This window comes from Leucoraja erinacea, chromosome 14 (assembly GCF_028641065.1).
Source record: "Leucoraja erinacea ecotype New England chromosome 14, Leri_hhj_1, whole genome shotgun sequence".
In the NCBI taxonomy this organism is placed as follows: Eukaryota; Metazoa; Chordata; class Chondrichthyes; order Rajiformes; family Rajidae; genus Leucoraja; species Leucoraja erinaceus.
Window position 1 is genome coordinate 54244616 of NC_073390.1, and position 13312 is coordinate 54257927.

Genomic DNA, 13312 nt, shown 5'->3' on the forward strand with positions numbered 1-13312 from the left:
CTGTTATTTGCACTTTATCAGTTTATTTATTCATGTGTGTATATATTTATATAATGGTATATGGACACACTGATCTGTTCTGTAGTCAATGCCTACTATGTTCTGTTGTGCTGAAGCAAAGCAAGAATTTAATTGTCCTATCAGGGACACGTGACAATAAACTCACTAGAAACTTGAATCACTTGAATCTTGCACTCATTTGTCCTAAGTACCGTCTATATGTCTTGTTCCCCTTTCCTCAGACTCTCAGTCCGAAGGGTCTCGACCAGAAATGTCACCTATTCATTTACTCCGTCTCCAGAGATGCTGCCTGACCCGCTGAGTTACTCCAGCTTTTGCGTATGTCCCGATAATATGCTCTCGACCACACCATTCTGGTTCCTCCTACTTTTGATCCCAGGCATACGTGACTCTCTCGCTATCTCTCTAGTTAAATCTTGCTTGGATTCGCCTTCTCCTGCAAGACTCTATTTGTTTACCCCGATTCTCTATTTTTTTCAGACAGCCTTTTACATTTGGCTCCGTCCGAAGTCTCAAAGTTGTGCTCTTTGACTGGCGACGTTGCTTGGTCCTCTCATTTCGCTCCGCTTCCGATGGCAGTGTACAAAAGGGCCTGTCCCACTTACGCGTCCTTGTCTCGCAAATCGCGCGACCAAGGACGCGCAAGTGGGACAGGCCCTTAACTCTTGCATCTCTCTCTCTCTACGTTGTGTATTTTTGGCTCAGCCTCCGGGAAACGAACAACCCGGATGCCTGACGTCAAGCTGCCTTGTTCAATAGCCATCTTTGTTGAAAAGCCGAGGGACGGAGCAGTCGAGGAGAGGGAACACACACACACACACACGAAATAACAACCCTGTGGAACATCCGAAACTCGAGAAAGAGAAAAACAAAATGTGAGTAGGGTCGATGCTTTGACAAAGTGAAGGCGAGGGCGAGGGAGGGAGTTTGCAATCAACTGCTCTTGTAATTGCAGCCTGATATTGACACGGTCGGGTCTGTTTGGCAGCGAACAGCACAGGGGTCGGGTCTAATTCACTAGAGAAACCGCTGTCCTGGTGCGTTAGTGCTGAAACAGCGAGCACTCTTGGAGACAGAGCTTAGTGGGTGTTGTGAATAAGTGTGTGCTAATGTTGAGCCCCCACCCACCCCCTCTTCCTTCTTGGAAAACGTGGGAGATATCAAAAAATAACATTTTAAACGGTTTGAGAAATAATTTTATTTTTTCATTTTTTCGGGGGGGTTATTTTTGGAGCTGAGCGCTTCTGGTTCTTTTTGCTCTGAAATCGTTACACCGTACACCCAGGGCAGAAATGCATGTTTAATATCTGCTACCGTTGACACTGTGTGCACTATTGCATGGCGCCGTGCGATTTGCACGGAGCAGCGACATGCTCACTAAGTTGCCAGTCCCCTGTTTCGGCCGAGGGCGGTCGCTGAGCGTATATGGGGTTGGGGTTGGGGTGGGGGGGAGAGAGGGAAGGGAGGTGGTGAGGTTGGCAACCAGCAACCGGAGGTCGGGGCAACGTTGTCAGCCGCGCGTTGAAAAACCCCAAAGGAATCGTCCTTAACTTTGGAAAATAAATAACACGGGTTCCTGTGGGATTGCCGGGTGGGTTCCCCCACAAACCAAGCGTGGAAATAACGTGGCAGATGTCTCTAACGGGACACGAGGAATTGACTGCTTATTGAAAGCAGTATTTTAAGATCTTAAATCGGATTAGACTAATGTGTGTTTGTGTGTGTAAAGCATTTGATTCGATCGTCAATCCATGCCCTTGTGAAGTACAAAGGCGTCATGTCCGTCACCGTTGTTTCCATGCGAGCAATTCTATGTTGAATCTCAGTTTAAACGTGCTGCAATATTTGACCTAACAGTGTCATATTTTTATGGCAAATTGACTTTGAGAACCTTTTTTTCGCTCTCTGCTGAATACAATCATTTTTAATTGAAGCAACTTTGATGCCTCGAAAATTTTTCAAAAATTTATAAACGTTTAAAATGAAAATTTATCCGAACATTTTTGGTTTCCCAAGAAAGTAATTTTAAGGATTATTGTAATTACAGCCCGTTTAAAAGAATATCAGACTAAACCCACACTTATCCTTGAATGATTCTTTATAATTCTATTTCTATTCATTTTCTCGACCTGTTGTTTGAAGATTTTCTTTTTCACATCAAACTGTTACATTTTGTTCATTCATCTTAAGTCGAGAAATGATTTCGCGGAGGTCAATGTCATGGGTGTCCATCATTCTTGCTACAGTTCCAAAACAATCATCTTTTAAATAAATAACCAGTCTTTGGGCTGAATGCATTTCGTTGTCTCTGTACTGTACACTGACAATGACAATTAAAATTGAATCTGAATCTGAATCTGAATCTGATCCTGGGATTTAGCAACATTTCTCATGAGGTTCTTAAAGTCTGTTTGTTGCTTGAGCTACAGTGCCCTCCATAATGTTTGGGACAAAGACTCATCATTTATTTATTTGCCTCTGTACTCCACAATTTGAGATTTGTAATGGGAAAAAAAATCACATTTAGTTAAAGTGCACATTGTCAGATTTTAATCAAGGCTATTTTTATACATTTTGGTTTCACCATGTAGAAATTACACCAGTGTTTATACATAGTGCCCCATTTCAGGGCACCATAATGTTTGGGACACAGCAATGTCATGTAAATGAAAGTAGTCATGTTTAGTATTTTGTTGCATATCCTTTGCATGCAATGACTGCTTGAAGTCTGTGATTCATGGACATCACCAGTTGCTGGGTGTCTTCTCTGGTGATGCTCTGCCAGGCCTGTATTGCAGCCATCTTTTAGCTTATGCTTGTTTTGGGGGCTAGTCCCCTTCAGTTTTCTCTTCAGCATATAAAAGACATGCTCAATTGGGTTCAGATCGGGTGATTGACTTGGCCACTCAAGAATTGACCATTTTTTAGCTTTGAAAAACTCCTTTGTTGCTTTAGCAGTATGTTTGGGATCATTGTCTTGCTGTAGAATGAACCGCCGGCCAATGAGTTTTGAGGCATTTGTTTGAACTTGAGCAGATAGGATGTGTCTATACACTTCAGAATTCATTATGCTACTACCATCAGCAGTTGTATCATCAATGAAGATAAGTGAGCCAGTACCTTCAGCAGCCATACATGCCCAGGCCATAACACCCCCACCACCGTGTTTCACAGATGAGGTGGTATGCTTTGTATCTTGGGCAGTTCCTTCTCTCCTCCACACTTTGCTCTTGCCATCACTATGATATAATTTAACCTTCATCTCATCTGTCCACAAGACTTTTTTTCCCAGAACTGTGGTTGCTCTTTTAAGTACTTCTTGGCCAACTGTAACCTGACCATCCTATTTTTGCAGCTAACCAGTGGTTTGCATCTTGCAGTGTAGTCTCTATGTTTCTGTTCATGAAGTCTTCTGCGGACAGTGGTCATTGGAAAATCCACACCTGACTCCTGAAGAGTGTTTCTGATCTGTCGGACAGGTGTTTGGGGATGTCTCTATATTATAGAGAGAATTCTTCTGTCATCAGCTGTGGAGGTCTTCCTTGGCCCTTTGTGATTAGTAAGCTCACCAGTGCTCTCTTTCTTCTTAATGATGTTCCAAACAGTTGATTTTGGTAAGTCTAAGGTTTGTCTGGTGTCTCTAACAGTTTTATTCTTGTTTCTCAGTCTCACAATGGCTTCTTTGACTTTCATTGGCACAACGTTGGTCCTCATGTTGATAAACAGCATTAAAAGTTTCCAAAGGTGATGGAAAGACTGGAGGAAAGTCTAGGTGCTGAGAGCTCTCTTGTACCTGCATTAAGGAGGCAATTAAACACACCTGAGCAATTACAAATGCCTGTGAAGCCATGTGTCCCAAACATTATGGTGCCCACATGTGATTTTTTTCTATTATAAATCTAAAATTGTGGCATTCAGAGGCAAATAAATAAATGATGGGTCTTTGTCCCAAACATTATGGAGGGCACCAGAGCAATGGCTCTGTTACACATTGTACAGTTCTGTGTTACTGTATAAAATAACCTACCAGGCCCCGGTTTATTCTGTTTTCCAATACCCAGCCTAATTATTCGAAAGGGCTGGACAAATTTGAGAAAGGAGGCATTAATTAATTGGTGCATATCACTTTATTTCATAATGAAACAAACATAAAAGTTCTCACTTGTGCCTTAAGTAGAGGATGGAGTGGATGTGGGGAGAGTGTTTCCACTAGTGGGAGAGTCTCGGACCAGAGGCCATAGCCCCAGAATAAAAGAACGTACCTTTAGAAAGGAGATGAGGAGGGATTTATTTTGTCACGGGGTGGTCTTCTCCTTGCTAATGAAACATAAATAAAGAGAAGAGGGTGGTGAATCTGTGGAATTTATTGCCACAGATGGCTGTGGAGGCCAAGTCAATGGATATTTTTTAGGTCAAGATTGACAGATTCTTGATTAGTGATGGGGAGAAGGCAGGAGAATGGGGTCGAGAGGGAAAGATAGATCAGGCATGATTGAATGGTGGAGTAGACTTGATGGGCCGAATGGCCTAATTCTTCTCCTAGAACTTATGAATTTATGAGAGAAGGTGCACAACGTATAAGATTGTTGGCTATCATCCAAAATGTACCTAATATAAAACAGTGGCTGCAACTATAGTACACGTTAGTCGCTCTAGTCTAAACCATATTGTAAACGTGATGTAAACCTTGGAGTACACATCCCAAAGATGCTCTGGAATATTGGCATCCTTGGATGTTAACCATGAAACACTACAGTCTGTATTTTCTATTCATGAAAGAATGGCTTTGAAAGATTAATAGAGTAGGTGACCTACATAATAAATTACAAAGAGGCAGTACTATGTTAGCTGGCGAAGGAAGTCGGCAGGCTTTTCCACTGTGCTACATGTTTACTTGTGCAAGGTGTTTACCTAACACTAAAGTGGGAATGAAGCATGGAAAATAATAGCTGGCTTGAAGAAGTGGGTGTGAATGCGAAAGGCAAGGAAGGTTGCACAAGAGTCAAATGTAAAACAGCAGAAAGATAATTCCAATTCATTGTCGCTTTAAATAAAGGCTCTAGTGTTCTCAGTGCAATGTGTCTCAGGATTTATTCCATCAGTGTAAGTTGAACGCACCGCCAATGCATGTGGTGAGAAACACTTAAGTATTCAATCTGATCCGTCCTGTAATTATTGTAATCTACTGAATATGCCTTTCCATACTCTGCCTTCCCATAACTTAGTGTCAGGAAATGTATCATTGTACATTGGTCTGATATTGTCTTCACCACTCAATTACGGTTAAAGCTCATACGCTTACAATAAAATCAAGACCATATTAAGGTAAACTGGGTTATACTGCAGCTTTTAATATTATTTGATGTTATTTAGTAATATTTCAATTTGGTATTGATTTGAACTGACAGGTGCATCCATGCATGCATGCACTAGGAGTCAAATAATGTCATTATTAAAAATAGCAAAAGAGCAGCAGACCTGTGTTTTTTTCCTCAAAAATAGCCTTTCGGTTTCTAATCTTAGTGTTATTTGTGTTGGGTGAATTTAATATGCTGCGATTCCTGGTTATTTTTGCAAAGCAATTCTCCAAAACAAAACAACTGCTTTTCAGTGGCTAATAATTAAGTGATCTTAAAATAAGGGAAGGAAACTAAATCAGTAGATTTTACTTTGGAGAGACATTTATCAAAAGAATCAGATCAATTACAATGTTATTTCCCTGAATATGATTAACTCCTGTCTGCACCCTGGTGCTTTTGGAAATTCTGTTTTATTTTACTGTAATTATTTTCTCTCCAAAGCAGTAGTAGAGCAGACTTTTGTAGACTAACTCAAAGACTTTATTGCCTCGATCACAGGAGGATGAGGAGTGATCTTAGAGAGATGTATAAAATTATGAGAGGAATATATCGGATAGATGCACAGAGTCTCTTGCCCAGAGTAGCGGAACCTGAGGGCATAGGTTTAAGGTGAAGGGGGAAAGATTTTATAGGAATCTGAGGGGCGACTTTTTCACGCAAAGGGTTGGTGGGTGTATGGAATGAGCTGTCAGAGGAGGTAGCTGAAGCAGGGACTATCGCAATGTTTAAGAAGCGTTTAGACGTTAAAAACAATGGATAGGACGGGTTTAGAGGGATATGTGCGAAACACAGGCTAGTGGGACTGGTGTAGATGGGACCGGTATGGGCAAGTTGGGCCGAAAGGCCTGTTTCCACACTGTATGACTCTATGGCCATTTCTGGGTAGAACAGTCATGCTGCAGTTAGTATTCCGGTAACACTGGTTCAAACCTGACCTCCAGTATTGCCGGTGTGTAGTTTGCACATTTTCCCTGCAATAATGTGGACTTCCCCTTGTGCTGTGTTTTCTTCCCACATCCCAAAGGTGTGCTGGTAGGTTAATTGTCTACTGTAAAATACTCTTTGTGTAGGTTAATGACAAATGAATCAAAGGGCAGCTGATGGACATTTGTGAGAATAAGTTGATGGGGAATGGGACTAATGGAAACATAGACAATAGGTGCAGGAGTAGGCCATTCGGCCCTTCGAGCCTGCACCGCCATTCAATATGATCATGGCTGATCATCCAACTCAGTATCCTGTACCTGCCTTCTCTCCATACCCCCCTGGTCCCTTTAGCCACAAGAGCCACATCTAACTCCCTCTTAAATATAGCCAATGAACTGTGGCCTCAACTTCCTTCTGTGGCAGAGAGTTCCAGAGATTCACCACTCTCTGTGTGAAAAATGTTTTTCTCATCTCGGTCCTAAAGGATTTCCCCTTTATCCTTAAACTGTGACCCCTTGTCCTGGACTTCCCCAACATCGGGAGCAATCTTCCTGCATCTAGCCTGTCCAACCCCTTTAAGAATTTTGTAAGATTGCATGGAGTCGGTGGGCTGAATGGACTCCTTCTCGTTCATAATAGTAAGTAAAAAATAATCTACCATATTATATTTGCTGATTGCTGCTAACTCAACAGACACTACAATTGAAATATCCCACGAACGTCAGCATCCAGTACATTTCTCCTCCAGGCTGTGTCGGCCTGATTTATGTCTATGTTTATAGTGGGGATTCTTGGTGAACTGGTCAATGAATTTGGAAACTTAAAGGCACAACCTATGTTTTCCTTGGAAGACTTCAATTGAAGAGACATTGATTGCATCATATGACATGTGGGCAGGTTGATCACCATAAGTTTGTAGGTTACTTAAGATTTTTAAAATTTTAATTCAACTTGCTTTTTACATTTTGTTTCCCTTTCTTATTCTTCCTGATCCCATCCTGCATACTTACAATTGTAATATCTTCAGAATCTTCAGAGGATGATTTCCCATTTAAGTCAATATTATTTCTTCTGCATAAGAGTCACACATGGGTGAATGTTCGGCTTCCTGCATCCATCTACGATCTAGCTTTCTTTGTTGCTCTGAAGCAGAGTTCAATGCACAAACTATTCAACTTTCCCCGCTAACACTTGGCAATATATTAAAAGCCTAACAAAATCGGACTTTAAAAATTAAGGGAGCATTTTTAATTAGCATAAATCATAAACACAAAGCCCAAATGCCTGATATACCCTAAAGGACACTTTTAGAATCTCAGACATGAAGTCCTCCATGATATTAATCACAGTGAAATAAGAGAATGTGTTGATATGTAAAGACATAGGTAATCTTCCATGAACATATTCACTATGTTTTTGTCACTGCTGTCTCTTTAATAATTCAAGGTTGACTTGTAAATATGGATCTCCTTAGTTCAGATAGAGACTAGTTCTGAGGGAAATGATTATGTCACTGTGGAATGGGAGCCGATTGTGTAATCTTAGCGTCTGTTCAAGGCCATGAAATCAACATGAAAATAGTATCTTTATTCTGCCTCAAGAAAAGAAGAAGAAATGTGTTACCTTAAAATTGAAACATTAATATTTACTCCAAAGCAAGCAATGGTGGCATTATTTTTGGCCGCGGTATTGTCATTGTCTAATAACCATTTTTGAAGTAATTCCATGTTGATCAATTGAAATGGACACAAGAGATGCTGGAGTCTTGAGCATAAACCCAATCGCTGGACTCAGCAGATCAGGCAGCATTTACCGAGAGAAACGGACAGACGATGTTTCAGGTTGGGACCCTTTTTCAGTTTTAAGGAGATATGCAAAAGCACACTTGTAGATTCTAAAACATCATGGGAACCCAAGTCAGACATTGTCTGGTGGAGATGTTTATGTCATTGTTGGCAATGAATAAGTAACTGGAAGATTGGAGGATTCTAAACATTGTGGCTTTGTTAAAGGAACTTCAGGTCAGTGAGCTTAACATTGATGGTGGCCAGGTTACTGGAGGGGATTCTGAGAGACAGGTCTACCTGCATTTGGAAAGGCAAGGACTGATTAGGGATAGTCAACGATGCTTTCCATGGTGTGCTACATGGGTTGGTGCTGGCTCCACTTGTCCCTCATCTACATTATAACAATGCAATTAGCATGATTAGTATATTGGTGGACTCTGAGTTTACAATGGGCTCTCTGGGGAGAACTTGACAAAATAAAAACAAGGTCATACCAATCAGTGTCTACATACTGCTGGATACAAGAGAGTTCCATGCATCATATGAAGTTTAACTGGCCACATTTAATTTAATTTATATCATATGATGGAAATAATGACAGACTGGGAGGTAATGATAACACATGCATTATTTGTATTGGAATATTTTTACAAGTGTCAATATGATGAGATGCGCTGAATTACTCCAGTTATTAAATGGCATCCAGTTTAAAGCTAAGATCAGATGTAGTCCTTGATCTGCATTGAGTTTACTGAAATTAGTAGAAGCCTCTAATTAAGATTAATTACAATTAAGTGTACAATACCTGAATCGGGAAAGCTAGTCCCATTTTTCGCATTTGTCGCAAGTTGCTCTAAACCTTTTCTCTGCATGTAAATCTAAAAATGTCTTTTAAATGTTGTTATCGTATCTGCCTCAGCTACTTCCTCTGGGCAGTCATTCAATACACCCACCACTCTCTGAGTGAGAAAGTTGCCCATCAGGTACCTATTAAATTTCTTCCCTCTCATCTTAATCCTCCATCCTCTATTTCTTGATTCTCCTATTCTGGGACAAAGACACTATGCATTCAACCTGTCTATTCCCTTCAACATCATATATACCTGCATAAGATCATCCCTCAGCCTTATGCACTCCATGGAATAAAGTCAGACTGCCCAAACTCTCCTGGTAGCTCAGATCCTCAAGTGCTGGCATCATCCTTGTATTTTACTGATCATTGATCATTGTAGAGTGTGTGACTATTGACAACTGAGTTTAGAAAACAATTATCGTTTTTTTTACACAAGATCTATCCGTTGTCCAATTGCTCTCATACACTCCATAGTGACTCAATGTAAAGTACAACATGCTGGAAATGAACTAATAAACCCACCAAAACATCTTGAAATTATTGCCTTTTCTTAAATGCTCATATTCTGAATGAGATGTTTGCATGGTGTTTATCGAGCTTTTGATCCTCATCAATCCAAGATACTGTATATCTTAAATGGAGCTAATTGGAGAATGGTCCCGTTTATGGCCTGTCTTTTGGTGAGAGCATGTACCATCTATACTACAGCTAACGTATATGTCAGTTGTTTCACTTCTGCCTTCTGTGCATTTTTGTTAAATTAATTTTCTACATGGAAGTTCTCTGGCAGCAGATCTGCAAGTCCTCGAATGACACTAGGACCTTGCATGGTAGAATAGGTCATATAAGTTCATTCCATTCCTAAAATTTGTGAACGTGAACTTGTGAACATGTGTCAGAAAGTCCCAAACTGCAGGAATTCACTTGGGTAACTCTCTGTGGGCGAAACTGCAGATGCTGGTTTACACCAAATATAGACACAAAATGCTGCAGTAACTCAGCGGGACAGGCGAAGAAGTCGGGGTCTGAAGAAGGGTCTCGACCCGAAACGTCACCCATTTCTTCAACCCAGAGATGCTGCCTGTCCCGCTGAGTTACTCCAGCTTGTTGTATCTATCCTCATGGTTCACTACAGGGTTGCTAGCACTTGCATGCTGGTGCCTCACCAATAACTGGTTATGTTCTACACCGGACAATGTATTGATTTGATTTATTATTGATATTTTTGTCTTAAGAATTTTACGGGAAGCTCCCTTTCACATTTATGCATTCTGTAAACAGATTTTCATTGACTCTTCTAGACATTGATTGCTTATAATTGAATTCAAAATGTAAATTTGTTTCATGAGAGGGCATCTATATCTGCTGTTACACACTGCCACGGATGGGAAAATGTATTGGGTGGTCTTGGATTTTGTTTCTCTATCGTTGGATAGATGCTAATAGCCCTGAGCTCAAAAAGGTGAGTGAGTCATTTATGAGTCATTCCATTTCTAGAAGCTTAAAAATACATGATGCAAATACAGCTTTTGAATTTTTGAAATGTTTTTCTCAAGTTGATGCTTCAATTGTAAATTCAAGGGTGTGAAATACATCCAAAACAATGCATGTGAAAATAGGACAAAAATGGATGTGTTAAATGAAATGTGTTCAAGAAGGAACTGCAGATGCTGGAAAATCGAAGGTACACAAAATTGCTGGAGAAACTCAGCGGGTGCAGCAGCATCTATGGAGCGAAGGAAATAGGCAACGTTTCGGGCCGAAACCAAGTGCCAAAACGTTGCCTATTTCCTTCGCTCCACAGATGCTGCTGCACCTGCTGGGTTTATCCAGCATTTTTGTCTACCTTCGATTTTCCAGCATCTGCAGTTCCTTCTTAAACACTCATGCTACCACCAAGATCTGTTCTCTAAACTATGCCACTGGGCTTAATTACAATTTGGGATTTTTGTTCATTGTTCACATTTGCACTGTCAAAAAGAATTTAAAAAGAACATTGTTTTTTGGGCTCAACACAAAAATGCATTTTAAAATGTTGTAAGTATATAATATCTTTAAAAGGCGATTATGATTATAATTTATGAAGCGACTGACTAATGTCAATAGTGTCTATAATGAAAATAATAAATTACGTTTGAAAATTAATTTAAGAGTTTTTACGTAAAGCTTTTTTAAAAATAATTGTATTTATTAGAAGTGGTGTACATTACAATAATATAAGCCTAAAATAACATAATACATTTCTTGTACCACTTCATATTTTAAACCTTAAAAAAAAAAAGAAAAGTAAAGAGAGTGGGATAGGATAGTGAGTGTGAAAGTGATCAATAAAAGACCCTCACACATGAAAAATTGGAGAAAAAAAGTTAAGAAGTAAGCCAAAGAAAGGGAAAAAGAGAAAAAGAAAACAGAAGATATGTTAAAAGTAAAAGAAAGAGCTAAAAGGGATACACCAACTTCGTATTTTTTCTCCTGTCACGTAAAGCTTTTGCGTTAAGCTTGGCAATGAATTTTGATTGTTTAAAATTAAGTTACTCAAAGATGGTGGAACGTGGTTTCAGGTTGTTGTGCAATTAAATATAGATCTTGCGGCATTTTGCAACATGATAATCATTGTTTAACTGCAAATTGTCGTTAGCATTCTTATTTATTGATATTGATGAGGAAACTATAATGCTGTGCTTACAATGGGGAAGCTCTCTGCATGGAGATTACACATAGCCGCTGTGATGCATGGGTTCCCCGGGGGTGTGTGCTTTCTTTCAATACCCCAAAGATGTTCTGGTTGGGAGGTTAATTCATTACCGTGTGTAAGAGAAACGGGATACAGTTGATGGGCATGTGAGAGAAAATAGATCAGAAGGAATCAATGAGGAATCGGATTGATGAATGTTTTGAGAGGTGACAGAGAATCGATGGGACAAATGTCTGAAGAAAAATATTGAAACAGAAACAAATTCTACAAAAACAATTTGTGCCTTGAGAGAATTGTGCAATCTTTTCCAGTTATATCTGGAATATTAGAAGCTAAACATTCAGTCGTTAAGATGGCTCCTGATTGAAACATTAGGAAAATGGTACCAGCCTCTGCTGTATTTAATGAATATTTGAATAATTAGAAGCGTTGAAGATCTTCTGCTTGGCTATGAATACCTAACTAATCTGCAGCTGTCAGTTCTTATAAGATTCTCTATGTCAATCAATGGGTCAGGTTATTACTTGGCCAATATATTCATATATGGGGTGAGAGCACAGCAGGTTTACCCTTGTAATTCCTCTCATGCCTTTGTGACACAAGTAACATTCCTCTCATTCCCCACGTTGTAAGTAGCACAGGAAGCCGAGTTCATTTTGAATAACTGACTATATATCGGTGCAAACTAGCTGATCGTTTCATTGACCACCTACACTCAGCCTGCCTTGGCCGACACGATGTCCCGCTTGCCAAACTCCCCTTCCCATTCCCATACTGACCTTTCTGTCATGGGCTGCCCCCACTGTCAGTGTGAGGTCACACATAAATTGAAGGAACAGCACCTCATATTTCACGGACAGCTTACAACCCCAGCAGTATAAACGTTGATTTCTAAATTACAAGTAATCTCTGCATTCCCTCTTTCTCCCCCCCCCCCCCCCCCCCCCCCCCCCCCCTCACCCTAGTCACCTACTGATTCCATGGTCCACATCCCTGTATCCCTTTGCTAGCCCCTCTTCCCCAGCCAACAATGAGCCATGATGGGCTCCCCCCTTCCTTGGTTATCTGTTGCCTTCCCTGGCCTTTCCCTACCTTCAGATCCCTCCCCTCTACTTTCAGTCAACGAAAGGTTCCAACCCGAAAAAACATCACCCATCCTTTTTCTCCAGAGATGATGCCTGACCCGCTGAGATACGCCAAGCGCTTTGTGTCTATCTTTTGAATAACTGCCTTTCTGTTGCTCCCATGCTGTCTGATTGCGTTATGGACCATAGATTGGTGCGGGGAAGGGAAGTGTCCGAAGGGAATAGAATTGATAGAAAAAAATAAGAACAGAACAAAATGATTTCTACATTTAACTTTGAAGAAACAGTTTGTTTCCTGTGATGCGATATTAATAGCACCTTGTCTAGCCACTAATAACAAGCTACCAAATAGGGAAAGGCAATATACAGTTAAGAGAATGTCTGGTCTGAGTGTCTATCTATTTGTCCTGTAATTTAGCTATGTACCAAAGGCCAAAGTATCTTCCCAAGCCTTTTTAATCGTGAAGCATAAAGGATATTTTAGTTCATATGCAAGAAGGTGGGTAATTAAAATGAAATTTGTGGCTAATCTCGTTTGTGTAATTAATTAAAATTCAGTGAATCATTCGAAACCACCAGATTTA

The 13312-nt window shown here is 40.2% G+C and overlaps 1 protein-coding gene across 1 annotated transcript in view; it reads left to right on the plus strand.

Moving 5' to 3' along the window:
• Window positions 1-766: 766 nt before the first annotated feature.
• The window catches only part of vamp2 (vesicle-associated membrane protein 2), a 76072-nt gene continuing 63526 nt past the window's right edge, over window positions 767-13312 (plus strand). The window contains exon 1 of the mRNA XM_055646431.1: window positions 767-896. Coding sequence (XP_055502406.1) covers window positions 895-896 — 2 coding nt within the window. The 5' untranslated portion in view covers window positions 767-894. The remainder of the gene's footprint in view (window positions 897-13312) is intronic.